The sequence below is a fragment of the Colletotrichum destructivum genome, chromosome 3, assembly GCF_034447905.1.
Source record: "Colletotrichum destructivum chromosome 3, complete sequence".
Lineage (NCBI taxonomy): Eukaryota > Fungi > Ascomycota > Sordariomycetes > Glomerellales > Glomerellaceae > Colletotrichum > Colletotrichum destructivum.
The window spans coordinates 5,238,887-5,257,051 of record NC_085898.1 but is presented as its reverse complement, the minus strand read 5'-3'; the positions used below and the strand labels follow the sequence as shown (position 1 = coordinate 5,257,051).

The following is an 18,165-nucleotide window of genomic DNA, read 5'->3' as shown; positions in this document are numbered from 1 at the left end:
GCTTCCATTTGAGGCATGGTCAAGCAGCTGTAATTACTCACCGCGGAACCGGGTATGATGAGTAGATCAAAGCACACGGCATCAGGCAAGAAGGTTGGAGGACTGGAGAGGAATCGACCTTTCTGAAACTGTCACCCGGTCTGATGGTTAGTTGCCAGGACAAGTTACGATGTGGAAGTATCAATATATTACTGCTTACAATGGTTTGCGTCGGGGCCTAAGATTCCCTCGGTTCCAGCCCGAATCCTACTGATCATCAGCGTCTCTGGGAGTCCATCGCATGGTCATGTCACAGGAGAGTGGGATGTGACTTCCATAGCTCTGTCATTGTCAGAGTTTTGCATCACATATTCACACTTTGCGAGCCATTCAAACAAGTAACTGCCATTAAAACACTACCCAGCACCCAAGACAAGACAGTACTACTGTCCAACAACTCAACCAGACCAGAGATCACAACTCAGCGAACAATCTTCTTGTCAATGTTATGCAGCTCCAGGGGAAACTTGTACCGACAGCTCGCACCGTTACAGTCCTCCCGAGGGCACTGATGACCAAACACGCAGTTGGGATCATTGCAGTCCAAGCCTGTATGACAGTACGAGTGGCGCGCAAGGGCCACAAGAGCCTGCAACTCCTTATGGGTCGGCGACTGCCCGTGCTCGTGGGAGCACCTCCCCCACGTCTCCATGTGGTAACATCTGCCCGTGAGGTGGAAGTTGTTGCACAACTTGCGGTTCTTCATCATGTTGAAGTCCTGCAGCGCGTAGCTGAGTGGGGGGTCGACGCGTTTTCCGGCCTTGTTCCGAACGATCTCCCCGAGAACAGACGACGCTGCGTTCGACGAGGCGGAAGATCGGCGTGGCATGTGGACCGGCGCCGACGACGAGGCGGGCTTTGCGGCTGCTGACGCGTAGTCTGACGATGGGGTCGGGGGAGGCGTCACGTAGTATCCCGATACCTTGCGCTTGAAGTTGACGAGCTTCTGCCGTCTAAAGACCTTGTTGAAGGAGGCGACACGGAACCGGTGCCTGATCTCGGCCAACTCTTGAGCAAAAGGGGGTCCCTCGATGAGGATGACCTTCTTCCGAACCTCCTCGGTCTCGAGGTAAGATCCCAACAGGCGCACGTAGCCGCTGTCGGCGGACGCGCCAAACAAGATATGCCGGCAATGCACGTCGTCGACACTGAACTTGAAGTTTGCTGTCAGGTGGGTGTTAGCGTTGAAGCCTTGGGTGCTTTGGATTTTGATGGATTCCGGAGTCACCTTTCAACTTTTCATCGGCGCACTCTTTACCGTTTCCCGCGTCCACAAAGTCGCACATGGCGTTCGTCATGTTGAAGCCTCGCACGAATTCGTAGAGGACATCGGGGTTATGGATCGTACCCATTTCCGTGTACGTCATCGCGAGACCCTTCAGGTTGGCGAACACGCGAACGACAACTCGCAGGTGATGGGGCAGAGACTGATCAACAGACTTCAGCTCCGAGGCCACGGCCTGCTCGAGAAAGCTTGATGCTTTCTTGCCCCCTTCCAAGCCTTGTTCAACGAGGTCGTCCAAGAACTGCAAACGGTGAGCGAGGATTGGTAGTCGGGTTACGGGTATAGGTAAGTACGACTTACTGGCATGCAATCGCCGTCAACAAGGACCAAGGCAAAGCAGTGTTTATCCTTGTCCGGTTAGCGTCTGAAGCATCAAGGAAGGATATGCGGCGACTGGGGAATCGTCCTAACCTTTTCAGTCTGCATGTGAACAACCCGCTCCTTGCTGTCATTTATCGTGTCCCACATAGACTTGACAATGATCTTCTTCTCTCTGAGCTCCAACTCAACTTCTGATAGTTTGCCTGTGATTTCGCCGATATGGTCGAACAAGTCCTACGGGCAGGGCAGCCTTGGTCAGGAGACGGGACGGACGGGGTACAAGGTCGGTAACGCCGGCTTACTGCAATAAGGGAGGTCTTTTGGTCGTCCTGCGTCTTGCAGAGCCTCCATCTGTCCTCCAGCGACGGCGACTGAGGCTCGGTTGCGTTTGTCATTTCCAGTTCGTGGAAGATTGGGCACACAGACAATGCGATGACTTCCGACTCAACCAAGGGATCTGGATGATGTCTAGAATGAAGGAAAGAAGGAAAGAATGGAAAGCCTGCTGCCCTTTTAAACTGCAGCAGATCTATCTCAAAGCACGCGCAGCCTCGAAGACTCCAAAAACCGCGGGGCAAACCAGTCGTTGGGTCGCACAACATGCAGCCGGTCGAATGAACAGGAGGCATCCTGCGGCGCATGGTGTTGACGCCGGAAAAGACCCAGAAGCACTGCCCCATTCTTTGATTTTGGGGCTGGCCGCATGTTGGCCGGATCAACGCAACCAACTGTTTGGTCGTGTTGGATAGAGCGCGTCAAAAGTCTGCCTTGCGTTGGTGCGGCCTTGCACTTTGAGGCCATAGAAGCGGCCGCCAGAACCTGACGATGCGAGGTCATCATGACAATCCGGATTGGAGAGTCGAGGGCCTGTCCATGCCCCCTGTAGCTGGACATCATCTAAGGGCAGAATCAATCTCGTGCACTGGGCAAGGAGGGCATTTTCTACTTCCAGGGTCACTCGGCATGCGGCCAACGTGTTGGTTGGGCCGGCCTTGTTGGACAGTAAATGAATTGTCTTGTCTGACAACTAGGAGCAGCTCGGCGCTGCATGGACAAAAGATCCAACAGAGCCCGCTCATGGACTGGCTTGGCTGGCTGAGTGATGCCAGAGTGTAGCTTTGCTTTGCAATGCTGGAATCATTCGGCGGGCTTCTCAAGACCCAAGCTTCTTCTAACCATGTAGGCCGAATATGAGGAGGAAAAAACAAAGGGAATAAGAAGATACCCATTTTTGATAATGGAATCAGCAATGAAGGTTGAACGGCCGATCGAAGCCAAGCCCAAACGAGTCAATGGCCAATGCCTTCATTCAGTTGTGCTGCGGGCTCCGAAACTCGGAGCTCCTCTCGTAAATTGCTTTGAGATGCCGTACATGCCACGCAAAGCATCGTTGCGCTCTGCACAAGTCGAGGCAAGACCCGTCTCTTTCACGCCTCTCCGAAGCAGGGATGTTGCGTCCGGCATCTTTCACAAGATCCCGAAGCGTGACGACCCGGCAGCGGACGGATCCGAGTCCGGTGCGAGACGGTTCTCGGCGGCTTCGAACCCCGGCCGATCTCGGGGCCAGCCATCTCGGCCTTCTTCCCGTCCGCTGCTGGACCAGTCTACAGCGGTCTGCCTCCTAGATCATCGATCCGGGCCTGGGAGCCCCAGCGGCCACATCGTCACCTCGTCGTATAACGATATCGTCAAGGTTTCCAGGCGTCTCTCACAAAGGTTGAGTATGCGCCTGGGGACAGGGAACTCTTGGGGTTATCAAGCTGGCGGACCTGGGCGCAATCGGGGAACATGGGACGCAACCGACTGCTGGGGGCCACCTATCAACAGGTTGGCACTATTACCCTCTTCGTGGCCATCCCGTCGGCAACTTACCGCGCGGGGTGTGCATTCTTCGGGTCATTTTGACTTCCAGCAGTTCAAACTCTACAGCGACAGTTGCCCTCTGCCTTTCGTTAAGTACGTAGCAAGCACTAACCCTACCGACGATTCATTACGTCGTGGGTGCCACAAAGCAATTAACTCCCGGTCCATCGGCCACCGATAATCCGTAAATACTTGCTCGCATCCCTCCGGTGCCGAACTTCTCTGAATGGCGACATCCCTTGCAGCTCGGCCTCGCATCTCTCGACAACTCCGTGCTTGGCGGCGGCTTGTTTCAAAAAAAAAAAAGGTCGACTTTTGCCGAGCTCTCACTGGATATTAAGAGTCTTCATCGAGCAGCGTTGCAGTCCAGTTCGAGGTTTGGTTTAGTCTTCGTGTTTAAAATTTGGTTCCCCTTCGATCAAGTAAGCTCCCACGCTCGCCATGAAGATCGCCATCGTAGGATGTGGCCTCGCGGGCATGTCAACTTATCTTGCACTGCGGAAATTCCTTCCAGGTGACCACGATGTCACCATTTACGAATCACGCACACCCCCGCCCGACCAAGATATACCATCCGAGAAACTCGACACCGCCGATGTGCCTGCACCACAAGGCGGTTGTATCGGAATCCCCGCGAACGGAATGCGCGTCCTACACAACCTCGACCCTGCCGTTCATGCAACCATGCAAGAGCGCGGGTATGCGTACGAGACGGTCAGGTTGAGGAGCTCGACTGGCTGGGACCTTACCGTGAAGCGGAGAACCCAGCGAGAGGGCGACGTGACCATGATGATGGCCAGGCAGGCGACGTGGCGCACCCTCAGGGAGGCGATACCTGACGACCATGTCGTGATCCGCAAGGTTGCAAAAGTCACGAAGAGGGGCCAGTCAGGCAACACGAAGCCGGTGATCTCGTTCGCAGACGGCGGCTCGGCGGACTTTGATCTGGTAATTGGAGCAGACGGCGTGCACAGTACCGTGCGGAAGCACCTCTTCAGTGGTCACAGCGTGGATGTTGCCGCAGTGTTTTCGTAAGTTGGGCTTGGGCCGGGTCTTCTCGAGCGTCAAATCGCTTCATCGTAGAATCTTGCTTCTCGCTTTGTACAAAGTTACTACTTACTAGATGGAACGATGAATGCTAACACATACTTCAAACCAGAAAACGGTGTGGAATCTGGGGTTTCATTCCCATGCGCATTCCGGAGGAAGTGACCAGCACTAAATCGGTGGTCATTGTCATGGGCGACAACGCATCCATGGGTTACAGTGCCTACCGTCCCACAGAGGACGACTCACTTACGTGGTGGTCTCTATACGATACGGACGAGCCGCCCAGCCGCAAGGAGGTACCTCGAGAGTTTGTATCCGCGATACTCCAGGACATGTATGGGGATTGGGAGGAAGAAAACGTCCGGGGAGTGTTGCAGAAAGCCTCGGCACCCTTCATCTACCCCGTCTGGACGGTTCCCGAACTGCCTACATGGGGCGATGGCGGAGTCGTGCTTGTCGGGGATGCGGCTCACGCCATGACTCCCGACATTGGCCAAGGCACGAGCCAGGCATTCGAGGATTCGGAAGCGCTCGGCATGCTACTCGGGCGTGCGCTCCAGGAGGGCGGCATTGCCGTGGACGCCGCCGTTGATTTGGCCGTGAGGGGCCTCTACGAGTGTCGACTGCCGCGCCTGTCCAAGATCAAGTCTCTCAACGCTCAAGCTCGATCGAAAGGTGTGAAGCGAAGCATCTGGATTCAAAGGCTGGTGTTCTTTTGTATCTGGATAACGTCAAGATTCACTTGGTTACGTGAGTTTATACAAACTCTTGATTGCTTCAGGTGGGACAGCATTCACTAATCATGCTCAGCTAACCTCATAAATGGCAACGATCGTGAAGCGGAAGATATCCTCTATGGTTGGGATGGAGACATGGAGACAAGGAAGGTGGTTGAGAAGTTGTTACCGCTGTTGTGAACTTTGTTAGCTGTACAAGAGATAGTATTGTTTAGGAGTGTTTGTGTGCTCATTATTTTGATCTCAATGTTATTGTATTCTTGCTTTAAGAACATTGAAATCTTTCCAGCCGAGTTCTTCAACTCGGTATCCTAGCTTAAACACTGTCACCTTTTCGTAAACCAGCAATATCTCCCCGTCAACATTCATTTTCGTCTCTGTTTCCTCCAGTCTAGCTCGTCCAATGATGTATCCAAGTTGGAGTCCTATTTGATCATTCAGCGAGTAGTCGTGCTTCTTTACGGGCGGCGCTTTCTGTTGATTGACTCTCCTCCCACCTATTGGTGCTTAGGTTGGCTCCGTCGGCCTTGTTCCGCTCAAGCTTATTCTGCGTTCGTCAAAATAGCTTGCCCAGCTTCGAACTACCAAGCCAATCAGGGACCCATACTGATCAGATAGGCTGATGAGACGTTAGTGTAGATAAGACGATTGCAGAGTCTGTGGAGCATCAACAGGACGGTCCCCCTGTCCAATGTCGTGCCTGATTTCAACCCAAGAGTGGAGGGGAATAGCAACAAAGACGCAAAGGGGGGAAAAAGTGGTAATATTCCCCGCTGCGGAGAACACTCCGCTAGCACAGGATTTTCCAAAGACAAGATCCAATGAAATCTTTATTCCCGGTTTTTCTTTCCCGATTGTGTATTCGGGGGGGGGAGGCCGTGTCAGAGGTGATGGGTTTGGGGAGTGCCCCCGATTTCGGAAAGGCAAACTCGGTTGGATGCCGCCGAGGACGCTGATGTACGGAGTGGTCTTTTCGCGTATTACCTTGAATCACTAACGCCTTATATACGGAGCCTGTTGTCCTCCCCCCACGAAACGAACGGAATAAACTCATGCCTGGCTGTTCTTGGTTCGGTGGACACACTTCTTGGCAAAGCCCCCCTTGTTATCCTCGCTTGTCAGAAACTTGCCTACTCTCCTGTCGGACCATCATCAAGTGTCGTTGAAATTGCAGTTATTACCCGATACAAAACCCCCATGCAGTGCCGCGGCCCCCGTTCCATGTCCGAAGAACCGCCCGTAGGATCATCAGCCCGCCGCCGCCCATCATCATGTCTGACCACACGTTGTCGGAGGTGCCCACGAGGAGGGATGAGTTGCCGCCCGACCTGCTGGCGCTGAGGACGTCCAACGCCGAGAAGGGCGTCAACATCATCGCGCAGACCCCGAGCCGGCCGTACTCGTACCGCGAGGACGAGGCCGTGTACGACCGCTTCACGCCCCGCCGCAAGGCCCTGATCACGGCCATCGTGTCCTTTGGCGGCCTCGGCATCAACTTGGCGTCCCTGCTGGTGCTGTCGGCCCTGCCCGAGGTGGCGGCCGCCTTTAACACGTCCGGGACCGTCATCAACTTCACCAACGCGCTCTTCCTGCTGATGATGGGCATCGGCGTCCTCTTCTGGGGCCCGTTGAGCCAGGTCTACGGGAGAAAATGGGTAAGCACGATCACAAACCTCTGTACCAAAATCTCACCATCATGTACCGTAGCCTGCAGTCAAGAGCTTTTTTTTTTCTCTTTTTCTTTTTCTTTTTCTTTTTCTTTTTCTTTTTCTGGGAAACTTCCCACCTAGTTGCCGTCATCACGTTAGTCGAAAACTAAACGTCCTAGATCTTTGTCACATCGTCCGTGTTGTTCTGCGTCTTCTCCTTCGCGACGGGGGTCTCCCCCAACCTGCCGGCCTTCTTCATCTTCCGCTCCATCACGGCCTTCGCCGGGACGTGTTTCCTCGTGGTCGGCTCGGCCTGCCTCAGCGACGTGTACCGCCCAACTGAGCGCGGCACAGCCTTGGGGTGGTTCCTCGGCGGTACTCTGATCGGTCCGGCCTTGGGGCCCTTCATTGGCGGCGTCATCGTCACTTTCTCGTCGTGGAAAAGCCTCTTCTGGTTCCAAGGAGCGCTGGGCGCTGTCGCCATGGCTCTGTCCGTTGCCTTCCTGCCGGAGACCAGCCACGGGAAGTGGTCCGAAGAGCTGGAGGGCTTGACCGTCAAGGGGAAAGTGTCTCAAATCTGGGAGTGGGCGAATCCTTTCCGAGTTATTGCCTTGTTCAAGTACCCAAAGATCCTCATCGTGGTAAGTCTTCCTTCTCTTACCATGTCAACGACTATAACAGTCTCTCTTCTGTGGTTCCCTACAGTAGTAGTAGCAGTGCCAAAGTTGTTCAAGCTAGACTCGGTATTCGTCGCCGTGATTTTCAAGCGGACGGTGCCAACGCAGTAAGCCCCCGGCGATTTATGCATCCGTGGCTAACTTACCCCCTCCAGGGAGTCGCCGCCTCTTCAGTCTTATGGAACATGCAGGTTCTCCTGACGCCAGTCCGATACGTCATCAACCCTCGGTTCCACCTCACGACCCCGCTGCAATCGGGCTTCTTCTTCCTCGCGCCGGGCGCCGGATACCTTGTCGGGACCTTCGTCGGCGGTCGCTACGCCGACAGAACGGTCAAGAGGTGGATCGCCAAGCGAGGGAAGCGCGTGCCCGAAGACCGACTGCGGAGTGCGTTTATCGCGATGGGCGTGGTCATACCCGCGAGCACCATCATCTACGGGTGGGCGATCGACCAGGCCAAAGGCGGCATTCCCCTGCCCGTCATCTGCATGTTTGTGCAGGGAGTCGCTCAGATGGTTTGCTTCCCCTGTCTCAACAGTTACTGCCTCGACGTGTTCCGAGACAGAGCGGCCGAAGTGATGGGTAAGAACAGGGTTCCATTCTCCTCCTCATGAGGATATATCACTGACGCACGTACGTGCTAGCCGGAAACTACTTCATCAGGTATACCTTCGCCGCCATCGGTACGGCGGTGGTCCTTCCGGGGATCGACGGCATAGGCGTGGGTTGGTTCTCGACAGTGAGTGCCCTCTTCGTCGCGGTTTCCAGTGCGGCTGTCTGCTGTATTGTCATTTTCGGCACAGAACGAAACAACAAAGACGCGAAATCTGAACAGGCTTGAGTTGGGGTTTGTGGTGGGTTGATGCTGCCGGGCCGCGGGCGTTGATACAGCTAAGTCTCCTGTTCATTGAATACGTTATCTCTATCTCTCTACGTCACCATCATTATGTAGCTCATAGTCATTTAAAAAGGGGAAGAAGAAAAAAAAAAGTTGGTCCCGTCACAGATTGCGGCATCTTGCCTATTTCTCCAAATTCCATTTCGTGATGCTCAACAATATTTCAGCACGGCCCGCAGACCCGCAGATTGGAACAGTTGATAGCCATTTTGTGGAAGTGTAGTTGTTTTGTTAAGGCAAACCTGATCTTGAACGAGCTATCAGCCGGTGGCTTGTTTGACTCAAGCATCCCCACAAGTGTGTCTGTCTTAGTTCAAGTACATAAAGCGTTAGCGGAAGATTCTGACCGAAATTTTCCATGTTGTTCTCCAGAGACATGTCAATGTCAAGCCAAGGGCGTAGCCGCGTTGTGGGCCTCTTCTCAGTAAGAGTCTCTATAAGGGACAATGGCGTATCCCTGCCAGGGGTGGCTTTGACAACAAGGCGCGCCTAAGCAAAGGCGAGGATTGCCATTGGCAGGCTCAAAAGGCTAATTCGGGCTCGGATTGCAAAATAACGATGACGTGTCTCGGAGAGGCATTCGTTTTGACAAAAGGACGTTTATTTAGGCCAGTTCCCGCCAACATGACGACGGCCGGTTTGCGAGGCGTAAGCTCAGCAAAAAGGGGTTTGAAAACCGTGCCGTTTCATCACGTGTTATTCATTGCTAGCCCAATCCGCTCGTTTAAGTACGTCGCTGGCACCTTTGTGCGGTGGCAATTGATCCTTCGGAACACCAACCACCGAGTCACCACCCGCAACCCCATCCAGTCCAGTGCGTTTTCATCTTCAACCATGACAGCCATGGCGAAGTCGTCGGACAACCAAGAGGGCAGCCGCCCGTCGGCGGTGACGGCCATCAGACCAGCCACTCTCGCCGACGCCCTAACAATCGCCGACCTCGCCGCCCACGTCTTCACGGTCACGTTCGGCCATTCCGTCGAGCCGCACGAGCTGCAGGCGTTCCTCGACGAGTCCTACAGCCTCGACGCCATCACCAGAGACCTCGAGGACCCCAACAGGGACACCATCCTCGCCACGGACCCGGCCGGCGACGTCCTCGGCTTCGCCATGCTCACCCGCGGCACCAAGGAGCCGTGCGTGGCCCACCTCGAGGCGACCGTCGAGCTGCAGCGCATCTACTTGTACCCCAAGGCCCACGGCACCGGCGCCGGCAAGCTTCTGGCGGACCGGTTGGAGGACATGGCCAGGGAGCAGGGGTTCAAGCACATCTGGTTGGGCGTCTGGGAGGAGAACTACCGGGCGAGGAAGGCGTATGAGAAGTGGGGGTACAGGGCGTGCGGTAACCACGATTTTGTTGTTGGTTCGGTGGTCCAGACGGACGACATCATGGTGAAGAAGCTCTGAATGTGCGACACGATAGAGATTTGTGGTTGAAAGGAAAAGCGAAGGGGTGACATAGAACATGGGCTGCGAGAGCGATGGGTTTGGGAGACTTTTGACCTGAGCATAGAGAAAAGGACTATAGCATACTTTGTGTTTGAATCACATGGCAATCCATGATTCGTAAGCTAAGTGCTCAGAACTCCAATTGCGCCTCTTTTGCAGGATTGACTATCCGACTGTGATTGTTCAATGGTGACTACAGTCAATTTTTTACAACTCACCTTCAATGCGGCCCCTACCAAACCTCAACTTGCATCCAACAATGTCTTTAAATCTCCAAAGTTCGCAAGTGCCCGCAGTAGCTAATCTTTACTTTCTTGGGGTTGCCGCAACAATGCAACACCTCTTGCTATATATTCCATACGGGGGGGCAACCTCTCATCTAGCTAGGATCCGTCAACTCCATCCATCGTAGGTGCGTATGGTACAGTATATAAAGAACACAGAAACTGGACTTCACCAAGGAAAAGACTAGTTGTTGAACATATACTTACTCATAAACGCAGATTGTCTTTTATTTCGACAGCATGAAGCTTAACGGGGTACAGCTTATGCCAAAATAGGAGACTTCTCCCAGAAAAGCTTCCCGTAATTATCATCTCAAACGGCCCTCGTCCACTTTCTGATCATCTCGTCCGTGCAAGTGGCTAGTGCATGACTTGCAATAGAGCATTTCTGTTTTTTCATTATTATTTTTTTATTTTTTGATGCCGGTGGGATTGATCGAGGTCACCTGCTGGTGAAACTCGGATCGGGAGATGGAAGCACACCGAATGATTTCATGTGGCCAGCGATGGACCATTTGGTTCCGAGTGTCCCGAGTACAGAGAAGCATAGCCCGAAGAGAGACTTCTCTTAGAGTCGTCAAATGCCGACAGGGGGGGGGGCTGCAAGCAAGTCCCAAACGCCGAGTTATCGGAGCCTCCGATCAGATTAGACAGGCTTCGGACATGGTCCGAGGGGATCCCAGCTAGACACGGTCACACGGTCCTCAGCCGACGTTGACCATCAGCCTGGGGCGACATCGGCACCGTCACCAGGAACCTCATCATTATCTAAGTCGGATGTCCGCAATCATCGGCCTCGGCACCTCCCACAACAACACACACATCTCACCATCGGGCCGTGGACATGACACCAAACGCCCAGCCCTCCTCGGCTTCTCCGCCCCAGGCTGCTCCCTCGGGTGCAACGTCCAACCCCAGAAAGAGGGGGAGGACCGCGTGTACGAGATGCAAAAGCCGTAAGCAAAAGGTTTCTCTGACAAAGGCTCCCCCCGGGAAACACGTGGGAAAGGACATCTTGTTTTTCTGACTCCTGTTTTCGAAAAAAAAGTGTGATGAACAGCTGCCCGTGTGCTCCAACTGCCGCAGGTCGGGCGCGCAGTGTGACAAGTTGGATGTCACCGAGGAAGCCCCTTCAACTGCGTGAGTAGTGGCAGTCCAAGTTGAGTTGCATTGGCATATGAGCTGAGATCGGGTGCAGGTACACGAGGGCATTGGAAGCGCGGGTGGCTTTCTTGGAGAGCAAACTGGCCCAGATACCCACTCCGGAAGCGGCCTCAACCCCCGCGAAGGACGTCGCGAGCAACCAGTCACTCTCGTCAGGCAGGGACAAGAACGCTCTTAGCGACGCCGTTGCGCACGTCTCGCTGGGAAACCTGGAGGCGCCTGTTTACGTCGGCCCTTCGTCGGGGTTGTCCCTGGCTCTGAACCTTGGCGAGATGGTGCAGGCCACCGTCTGGAACAAGATGCTGCCGGTCATTCAGGATGGCATTGTCAGTAACCAAGACGACAGCATCAACCCGGGTCCGAAGGGCCTTACGGTGGAAGACATGCTGGCTCATAGCATAGTAAAGGAGCCGCCGACCGAAGAGCAAGGGGCCAAGATGTTGAAGGCGTACACATCCCAGTTGCATTCCAAGTACCCATTCTTGGAGCCCGAGGAGTTATGGAAGCTGCACAAAGAACGAGACGCATTAGCCGCGACGCCCACGCAGAGCCTGACCAAGGCCGAGCGGTTTGGGATCTTCAAGCTGTATCTCGTCTACGCAGTGGGTGCAACTGTAGTTCAACTCACGCAGCGCGGACCGGGTTTCTCGCCAGAGGTATGTTCCCCCCCTTACTCACGCCTTTGTCTGTTTTTGTTGATGCCAGGCTCGTTGACGATCTGCTCCAAGTCACTGTACACCACCGCCCTCCAGCACATATCCGCTGCCAGAGAATCGGGGACCGTTCAGAACATCGAGGCAATGACGCTGCTGGTCATGTTCCACCTCCGGTCTACGTCGAGCCACGGATTGTGGTACATGATTGGTCTGGCGATGAGGACGTCCATCGACCTGGGCCTCCACCGCGCCGCACACGAGCAAAACATCCCAGAGTCCCCCGTCGTGCAGCGGAGGCGCAGGCTGTTCTGGTCCGTCTACTCTCTGGAGAGGACGATCGCGGTATCGCTGGGGCGGCCTCTGAGCATCGCCGACAACCAGATCGACGTCGAGCTCCCGCACGCCATCATCATCAGCGATAGTAACATACAACCTGCCGGTGTTATCGCCGGGAACGACATCACCCTCGCCATAGTCCTCTTCAGGCTTCGCCGCATCGAATCCAGGATCCACCACTCCGTCTACCGCACAGACAAGACCCTGGACGCCCTGCGGCCGAAGCTCGACCGGTTGTACCAGCTCCTCCAGTCGTGGCGGGGATCCCTGACGGACTGGATCCCGGCATCCCATCCGGACACGAACTACGCCCTTCTTCTCTACAACCGCGCCCTGCGACTCCTCATCCAACCCTTCCTACCGATCCTGCCGCTCTCAGACCCCTTCTACGGGCTCTGCATGCGGGCGGCGGGCGACATCTGCCAGTCGCACAAGAGGCTCCACCAGACGCTCGACTACGGCCACAGCTTCATCGCGGTCCAGACGGTCTTCGTGGCCGGCGTCACGCTGCTGTACGGCCTTTGGACGCAAGGCGACGCCGTCTGGTCCGTGGCCCTGTCCAACGACATCCGGGCGTGCTCTCTGGTGCTCTTCGTCATGGGCGAGAGGGCCCCCTGGGTCCGCAAGTACCGGGACGCGTTCGAGGTCCTCGTCAACGCCGCCCTGGAGAAGCTCCAAGACAAAGAGTGCGGCCTTGCGGAAATGGCGTCGGCTCGTATGCGGGCCGAGAAGGCGACGGGCTCCTCTGGGAGCGGTGGACAGGATGCCGATCGAGGGAGTCCGGGGGTTAATACAGCACAGGCGGTCGATGACTTCAACAATTTCCTGCCATCATGGGACGGCGGCATTGGTGGCGGCGAGTTTGAGGGCGCTTGGCCGATGGTGGCCGAGCTTGCGAACTGGATAGACCAAGACGGTGGGAGTCCGGTCTGGATGCCCAACTTTGAGCTTCTGCAGAGTCTTTCGGGTACTTGGCATGACTGATGGCAAAGGGTCCAAGAGGATATTGCCTTCCACAAGATTGTAAGGGACGGCCGTTCTGCAAATCTTTACTGGATAGTCCTTTGTGTTCTTTTCAGCTGGATCAACGGGGAATACATCTAGCCAAGTGGGAATCATGCTGTCGTTGTAAGTAATCTTGCTACATGTTCCGTTGGTTTTGATCTGATTAGCTTCACTCCTAAGTCGACCTCTTTTGGGAAGACAGAGTTCTCCTGGGCCTTGTTGATTTCTAGTTATGTGTGCCCATGGAGTGAGATTCTTTCACATGTACACTGTTCCATGTAACAGCACGCCGTAATTTCACGACTCTCTAGTTTGGGCTTTGGAGTCTGAGACGAGTTCATTATTGAACATTTTGCCCCCAACCTCCATCATGTCACGAGCAGGCCAGGACAATCTACAAAGCCAAAGTTTTGGCAACGAGAATCCTGTCACATAAACTTTTATCCTACATAGACATGACGACGGATCACCCGACATGGACATGACGTGTTGTCTGTCGACGACTTGATAGCCTCTCCTATCTAAAACCTGCAAATCCAAGGGCATCTGCTCCGGGATTCCCATGCTGTCCCAAACGCCCAACTCTGCTTCGCGACATGTCGGGTCCCATGCCGCCCCAATATGGTCCCTCTCTGGAGTATTTGCAATAGTGGACCTCACACCTCTCATAAAAGTCGAAAAAGCCCGAGGGTTCCATGTCAAACGTGAATGCCTTGACGTTCGGATCCTGGGAAGTTCCGTCTTGGAGACATATCCCCTCCACTGCTGCCCTCTTCTCCAAGTCTTCGACGTACAACGGGTTATGGGACTGCCGAGCAGCCACATACATCGTAGATGGCAGCCACGGCAACCTGCTCGGTCATGCTGGGCACTTTTTGCGTCAGAACCTTAAGGGCATATCGGCTTGGCCGAATCGGCCACCAGATGAGGTACGGCTTGGGCACGTCAGCTGATCACCCATGCTCGAGGAATTCCCGAGGGTCATTGATCATGGTGCGCCGCTCGGAATTGGGTCATCTTGATCATGAAAAGGGGCCTGGGCGACGAGTTGGTATTTGCGACGGCCTTGGACTCTCTGCGGTGTTCTGCGCAATCTCCTCGGCCCAACAGTCCGCAAACATGGTATGGTGATAGGTGCCGCTGACAGCAGCTAGCGCATGTGTGTAGCCCATGCCGCATTTGGGGCTTGATAACCTGCCGCGGTCAATGTCGCCCTCGAAAGCCGCGAGGCAGGTTAGGAGGTCTTTCTTGACGGCCGGAAGATTGAGTGATAAAGGTTGGTACAAGAGCTTCATCTCCACTTCATCAAAACCTACTCTTGGTGAAACACAGGTAAAATGGAGATGGAGCTGTAAAGAACAATAGTTTCGAACTGTAATGTCGGCGGAGGGGCTAAGCTCGAGCTGGCCAAGCTTCAAAGAGTGTTAGGGCGTGATCGGTGAAGGGCCAGAAGTAGAATCTGCCCACGGAAATGCAATCTCGTTACGCCAAGCCTTATACATGCTCAGCTGAACCTGAAAGTCAAAACGAGTGATTGATCTACAGCAGACAGTTAACTGCCTGCCTCATAGGAAAAGTGATTCCAAGACAGGAGATGCAACAATAATAAGGTCAGACCGCAAAGGTTAGCCCGAGTCACTTAACGTCAACTTCGGCTGTGAGTATTATATTATTACAATGCGTGTTGAACCGTATCGTGGGCAGAAAACTGTCACCACTCACACCACTCTGTGGCCAGTCCATAGTAGATGGAGCGGCAAGAGCAGAATGGTGGCTCTCCAAGGCAGAGGTTGAGCAGTTTAATGACTTTTCGAACGGGGCCCGTTCAGGTAGAGATCAGCTTGCCCACACGGCTTCTAGGTGCTGGGACCCACGCATCCCACCGGAGCCTCAAATCATATGGGCGTCAAAGGTAGGATCGGCAACATGCGCATGACACGGATCCCGTCCAGCAGCTTGCAGGCCAGATTACTGAACTGCACAGCCTAGCCAAGGGCAGAGTTCATCTCGAATGGACCTCGTTCGCGTTGAGGGTGGGGTTTCCAACCAGAGTTTGTCCATATAAGACAAAAAACCAAGCTGACCGTTCCAGGGCAAAACTGGAGGGAGGCTCTTCAGCTATGAGAGGAATGCCGTCCGTTCTCATCCGTTGGCACAATGTCCGAAAATAAAAACGGCAAGAGATCAAGACCGTCGAGGGCCTCTATTATAGGGTGTTATAACAAGAGGCCTTTCCCAGGCGCTAGGGAGCTCCAAGATCGGCTAGTAATCATAGTTTGGCATATCCGGTTCATGCAGATGTCGTCAGTCTGCCAAGCTGCCGGCTGCCCTCAACTATTTCAAATGTTCATGCTCCAACAGTATGGTTTCAACGACCCGTGTAAGCGAGTGCCTTGACTTGTCTGTTGCGGTCTGTTCGAGCCTGGCTGGTGGTGTAATATGGCCAAATGAGCGAGTACACGCAAGAGAGGATTGGATTTATCTCCAGAATGAATCCGGCCAGGGTACGTGCCCTTCATGTTGTTTGACTTGCAAAAGTCTTTGATTGGAAACTCTGTGTATAATCTAAATTGATTGGCCGACTTATACTCTGACTGGCCTGCCCTAGGTTGTCCTCAACGTGCAGTACCTTGTCACCGTCGTTCTCTAACTAAACATTCTGACAGATAGTCTCTTATTCTATTATTATATCATTCGATCATTCTAACATAAAGTCTTTCATTTTCTCATAATGTTCCTCGCTCGCTCTGACAGATAATGGTTCATTCTCTTATTAGATAATTCGCTCGCTCTGACAGACAGTCTTTCATTCTCTTATTGTATCATTCGCTCGTTTCTTCCCCATCTCGAAATATGATAAGCGTGCGCGGTCTCTTACGCTTGCTGCTATGGTTGAGCACGACGTGTCTTTTGGCTGTGCTCCCAGTGCCAGTCGCGGCAGAAATCAACTTCTTGTCCCATGCGCATGAGCGAGTTTTTCTATGGACTCGCTATGATACCTTCACGTAGGACTGGGATTCATTACACAGATGGAGTTACACAGAGCTAATGGTGTACATGGGACAGTCAAATCGAAGGTGCTGATAAGCAGAAACACATGCTTCCGCAGCACCACCCGAAAAACAAAAAAGATAAGCCTTGGCCTTATCCCCGCTTCGCAAACATAGGGGACGGCGAAGATGGGAAGTTCACGTTCGGTCAATTCCAAGCACGCATCCAGGGAATCAACTGGGATCCCAAGAGGATGCTGCCCGAAGACGTGGAGAAATACAATTCACTAAAGGCCCCATGGTCCAACCCGGACGGCAAAACACCGACGGTCCACGAAGTCGCTGAACAGCTCATGGAACTCGGGTTCAACAAGCAACTCGTCGTGGCGGAGTTCGACCCCACGCTGACCAACGAAAGGTTCCTTGAAACGCCAAAAAAGAAATCGAAATACCCTTCCCTCTATGACGTCGCGGACCCTTATAGATCCCCATACAGCTACTTCATCGAGTGGGTTGAAAAGCAGTTCCATAGCTACCGAGCCAGAGGCGGCCGCCAGCAAGCGGCCATACTGAAGAAGAACAACGATCTGGGCAGAGAGATACTCAATTGTATCGTGACGCTTCGACGTGAAGACTTAATGAAGCACCTGTACACACAGATGCAGGACGATCTCGACGACGACCTACGCCGAGGGCTCAAGATCCCCAAGAACCTCATCGTGGCCAAGTTGGAGGAGCCTTCGCTGGTCCCCGGCGGTAAACCGTTCCCAAAGCTGTACATTGACCAAACCATGGACAATGCCTGGAACGACACGGCCACGCGCGAGAGACTGAAGACAAAGGGTTTCACATCCGTCGACCAGTTGGTGGATTGGGCTAAAGAACTCGGCAATCCGGCCATAAGGCTGCCCCAAAGGTGGACCAAGTCGAACATGTCCCATTTCAGATCGACCAAGACTTGGAGGTCGGCACTGGCCAAGTCGAGGTTGTCGGTTGATGAGAGGAGACAGTTGGGAGATCTTCTAGAGAAGTGGGCATTCGGTCCTGTGCGCCGGGGTCGTAGTTATGGTGCCAGGGCCAGACGGGCTCCCTGTGTATCCGCTTGCGCTTAATTGTGTTGAGACTTAATAATGCCTTGCTTGACCACCTCTGACCCAGCCCTATTAGGACTGAGAGACTGGAATAATAATGAAGCATAGGGCAACCTAAATATAAACGCCACTATGCGAATCAAACCCGCTGCTCCAAGGTTTCTCGCGCGCGCAGGGTGAGGAGGATGAGCAAGGAGACCAAGTTGCTTGCATAGGAAACACATAGTGGCCAACCAGGAGCCCATCAGTGGCATAGGGCATTAGTAACCTCTACTTGGTCAGATTACAGGGGTAGCTGATGGAAGGGACTCTTGTGCTTACAGCCAGGCAATGTACTGTACATTGGAGAGTTCTATTTGGCCAAGATGATCAGAGGTTTTCCGTGCCGAAGTACATAATCTACGACCAGTCGAAAGACCTCCATCATCCCCCTCTCAGGCACAGGGAACCATTTCGTGGGCCTGAATAGTTGCACAATACATACACAGCCATCCCGCTGAGCCTAACGCGTATCCCACAAATCTGCCCGTGGTCTGAGATTTGGTTCCTGGAGACAGGGATGGAAACATTGGCATTCTAGCTGAATATGGCGAAAGGAGCGTAGGAAGAATGCCACTAAACATGCTCCGATGTACAGATACCAAGCGCCGAGACGGCTCAGCATCCCACAC

At 53.9% G+C, this 18,165-nt stretch overlaps 7 protein-coding genes across 7 annotated transcripts; 5 read left to right on the top strand and 2 right to left on the bottom strand.

Annotated features, from left to right (window-relative positions):
• Positions 1–209: 209 nt before the first annotated feature.
• CDEST_05716 (uncharacterized protein) lies at positions 210–2,138 on the bottom strand. Its single transcript, XM_062921875.1, has 5 exons — positions 1,948–2,138; positions 1,736–1,879; positions 1,625–1,672; positions 1,268–1,565; positions 210–1,203 (listed from the first exon to the last, which is right to left on the bottom strand). The coding sequence occupies exons 1-5, from the start codon at positions 2,038–2,040 to the stop codon at positions 461–463; spliced, it is 1,326 nt and encodes a 441-aa protein (XP_062777926.1). The 5' UTR covers positions 2,041–2,138; the 3' UTR covers positions 210–460.
• A 1,457-nt stretch (positions 2,139–3,595) lies between these two features.
• Positions 3,596–5,569, top strand: CDEST_05715 (Putative FAD-binding domain, FAD/NAD(P)-binding domain superfamily). Its single transcript, XM_062921874.1, has 3 exons — positions 3,596–4,539; positions 4,668–5,308; positions 5,369–5,569. Exons 1-3 carry the CDS (start codon positions 3,950–3,952, stop codon positions 5,473–5,475), a joined length of 1,338 nt encoding a protein of 445 aa, XP_062777925.1. The 5' UTR covers positions 3,596–3,949; the 3' UTR covers positions 5,476–5,569.
• A 666-nt stretch (positions 5,570–6,235) lies between these two features.
• On the top strand, positions 6,236–8,815 carry CDEST_05714 (Putative major facilitator superfamily, MFS transporter superfamily). Its single transcript, XM_062921873.1, has 4 exons — positions 6,236–6,950; positions 7,124–7,585; positions 7,777–8,203; positions 8,266–8,815. The coding sequence occupies exons 1-4, from the start codon at positions 6,567–6,569 to the stop codon at positions 8,460–8,462; spliced, it is 1,470 nt and encodes a 489-aa protein (XP_062777924.1). The 5' UTR covers positions 6,236–6,566; the 3' UTR covers positions 8,463–8,815.
• Positions 8,816–9,143: 328 nt separating this feature from the next.
• CDEST_05713 (Putative GNAT domain, acyl-CoA N-acyltransferase) lies at positions 9,144–10,036 on the top strand (the record flags this gene model as incomplete). The annotated part of the gene is made up of 1 exon (XM_062921872.1): positions 9,144–10,036. One exon carries the CDS (start codon positions 9,144–9,146, stop codon positions 9,924–9,926), a length of 783 nt encoding a protein of 260 aa, XP_062777923.1. The 3' UTR covers positions 9,927–10,036.
• Positions 10,037–11,046: 1,010 nt separating this feature from the next.
• CDEST_05712 (uncharacterized protein) lies at positions 11,047–13,624 on the top strand. The gene is made up of 3 exons (XM_062921871.1): positions 11,047–11,252; positions 11,301–11,392; positions 11,451–13,624. The coding sequence occupies exons 1-3, from the start codon at positions 11,097–11,099 to the stop codon at positions 13,390–13,392; spliced, it is 2,190 nt and encodes a 729-aa protein (XP_062777922.1). The 5' UTR covers positions 11,047–11,096; the 3' UTR covers positions 13,393–13,624.
• Positions 13,625–13,930: 306 nt separating this feature from the next.
• Positions 13,931–14,242, bottom strand: CDEST_05711 (uncharacterized protein; the record flags this gene model as incomplete). Its single annotated transcript, XM_062921870.1, has 1 exon — positions 13,931–14,242. The coding sequence occupies one exon, from the start codon at positions 14,240–14,242 to the stop codon at positions 13,931–13,933; it is 312 nt and encodes a 103-aa protein (XP_062777921.1).
• Positions 14,243–16,266: 2,024 nt separating this feature from the next.
• Positions 16,267–17,515, top strand: CDEST_05710 (uncharacterized protein; the record flags this gene model as incomplete). Its single annotated transcript, XM_062921869.1, has 2 exons — positions 16,267–16,418; positions 16,480–17,515. The coding sequence occupies 2 exons, from the start codon at positions 16,267–16,269 to the stop codon at positions 17,513–17,515; spliced, it is 1,188 nt and encodes a 395-aa protein (XP_062777920.1).
• Positions 17,516–18,165: the final 650 nt, after the last annotated feature.

Excerpts from the sequence above, each read along its gene's own strand:
- CDEST_05716 (XM_062921875.1), bottom strand. The coding sequence starts at position 2,040 with ATGACAAACGCAACCGAGCCTCAGTCGCCGTCGCTGGAGGACAGATGG. Across the intron at positions 1,880-1,947 it reads AAAAGACCTCCCTTATTGCA|GACTTGTTCGACCATATCGG; the intron begins GTAAGCCGGCGT and ends CCCTGCCCGTAG. Across the intron at positions 1,673-1,735 it reads TTCACATGCAGACTGAAAAG|GATAAACACTGCTTTGCCTT; the intron begins GTTAGGACGATT and ends TAACCGGACAAG.
- CDEST_05714 (XM_062921873.1), top strand. The coding sequence starts at position 6,567 with ATGTCTGACCACACGTTGTCGGAGGTGCCCACGAGGAGGGATGAGTTG. Across the intron at positions 7,586-7,776 it reads ACCCAAAGATCCTCATCGTG|GGAGTCGCCGCCTCTTCAGT; the intron begins GTAAGTCTTCCT and ends TACCCCCTCCAG. Across the intron at positions 8,204-8,265 it reads CAGAGCGGCCGAAGTGATGG|CCGGAAACTACTTCATCAGG; the intron begins GTAAGAACAGGG and ends CGTACGTGCTAG.
- CDEST_05712 (XM_062921871.1), top strand. The coding sequence starts at position 11,097 with ATGACACCAAACGCCCAGCCCTCCTCGGCTTCTCCGCCCCAGGCTGCT. Across the intron at positions 11,253-11,300 it reads AGGCTCCCCCCGGGAAACAC|TGTGATGAACAGCTGCCCGT; the intron begins GTGGGAAAGGAC and ends TCGAAAAAAAAG. Across the intron at positions 11,393-11,450 it reads GAGGAAGCCCCTTCAACTGC|GTACACGAGGGCATTGGAAG; the intron begins GTGAGTAGTGGC and ends GATCGGGTGCAG.
- CDEST_05715 (XM_062921874.1), top strand. The coding sequence starts at position 3,950 with ATGAAGATCGCCATCGTAGGATGTGGCCTCGCGGGCATGTCAACTTAT. Across the intron at positions 4,540-4,667 it reads GATGTTGCCGCAGTGTTTTC|AAAACGGTGTGGAATCTGGG; the intron begins GTAAGTTGGGCT and ends ACTTCAAACCAG. Across the intron at positions 5,309-5,368 it reads GTCAAGATTCACTTGGTTAC|CTAACCTCATAAATGGCAAC; the intron begins GTGAGTTTATAC and ends AATCATGCTCAG.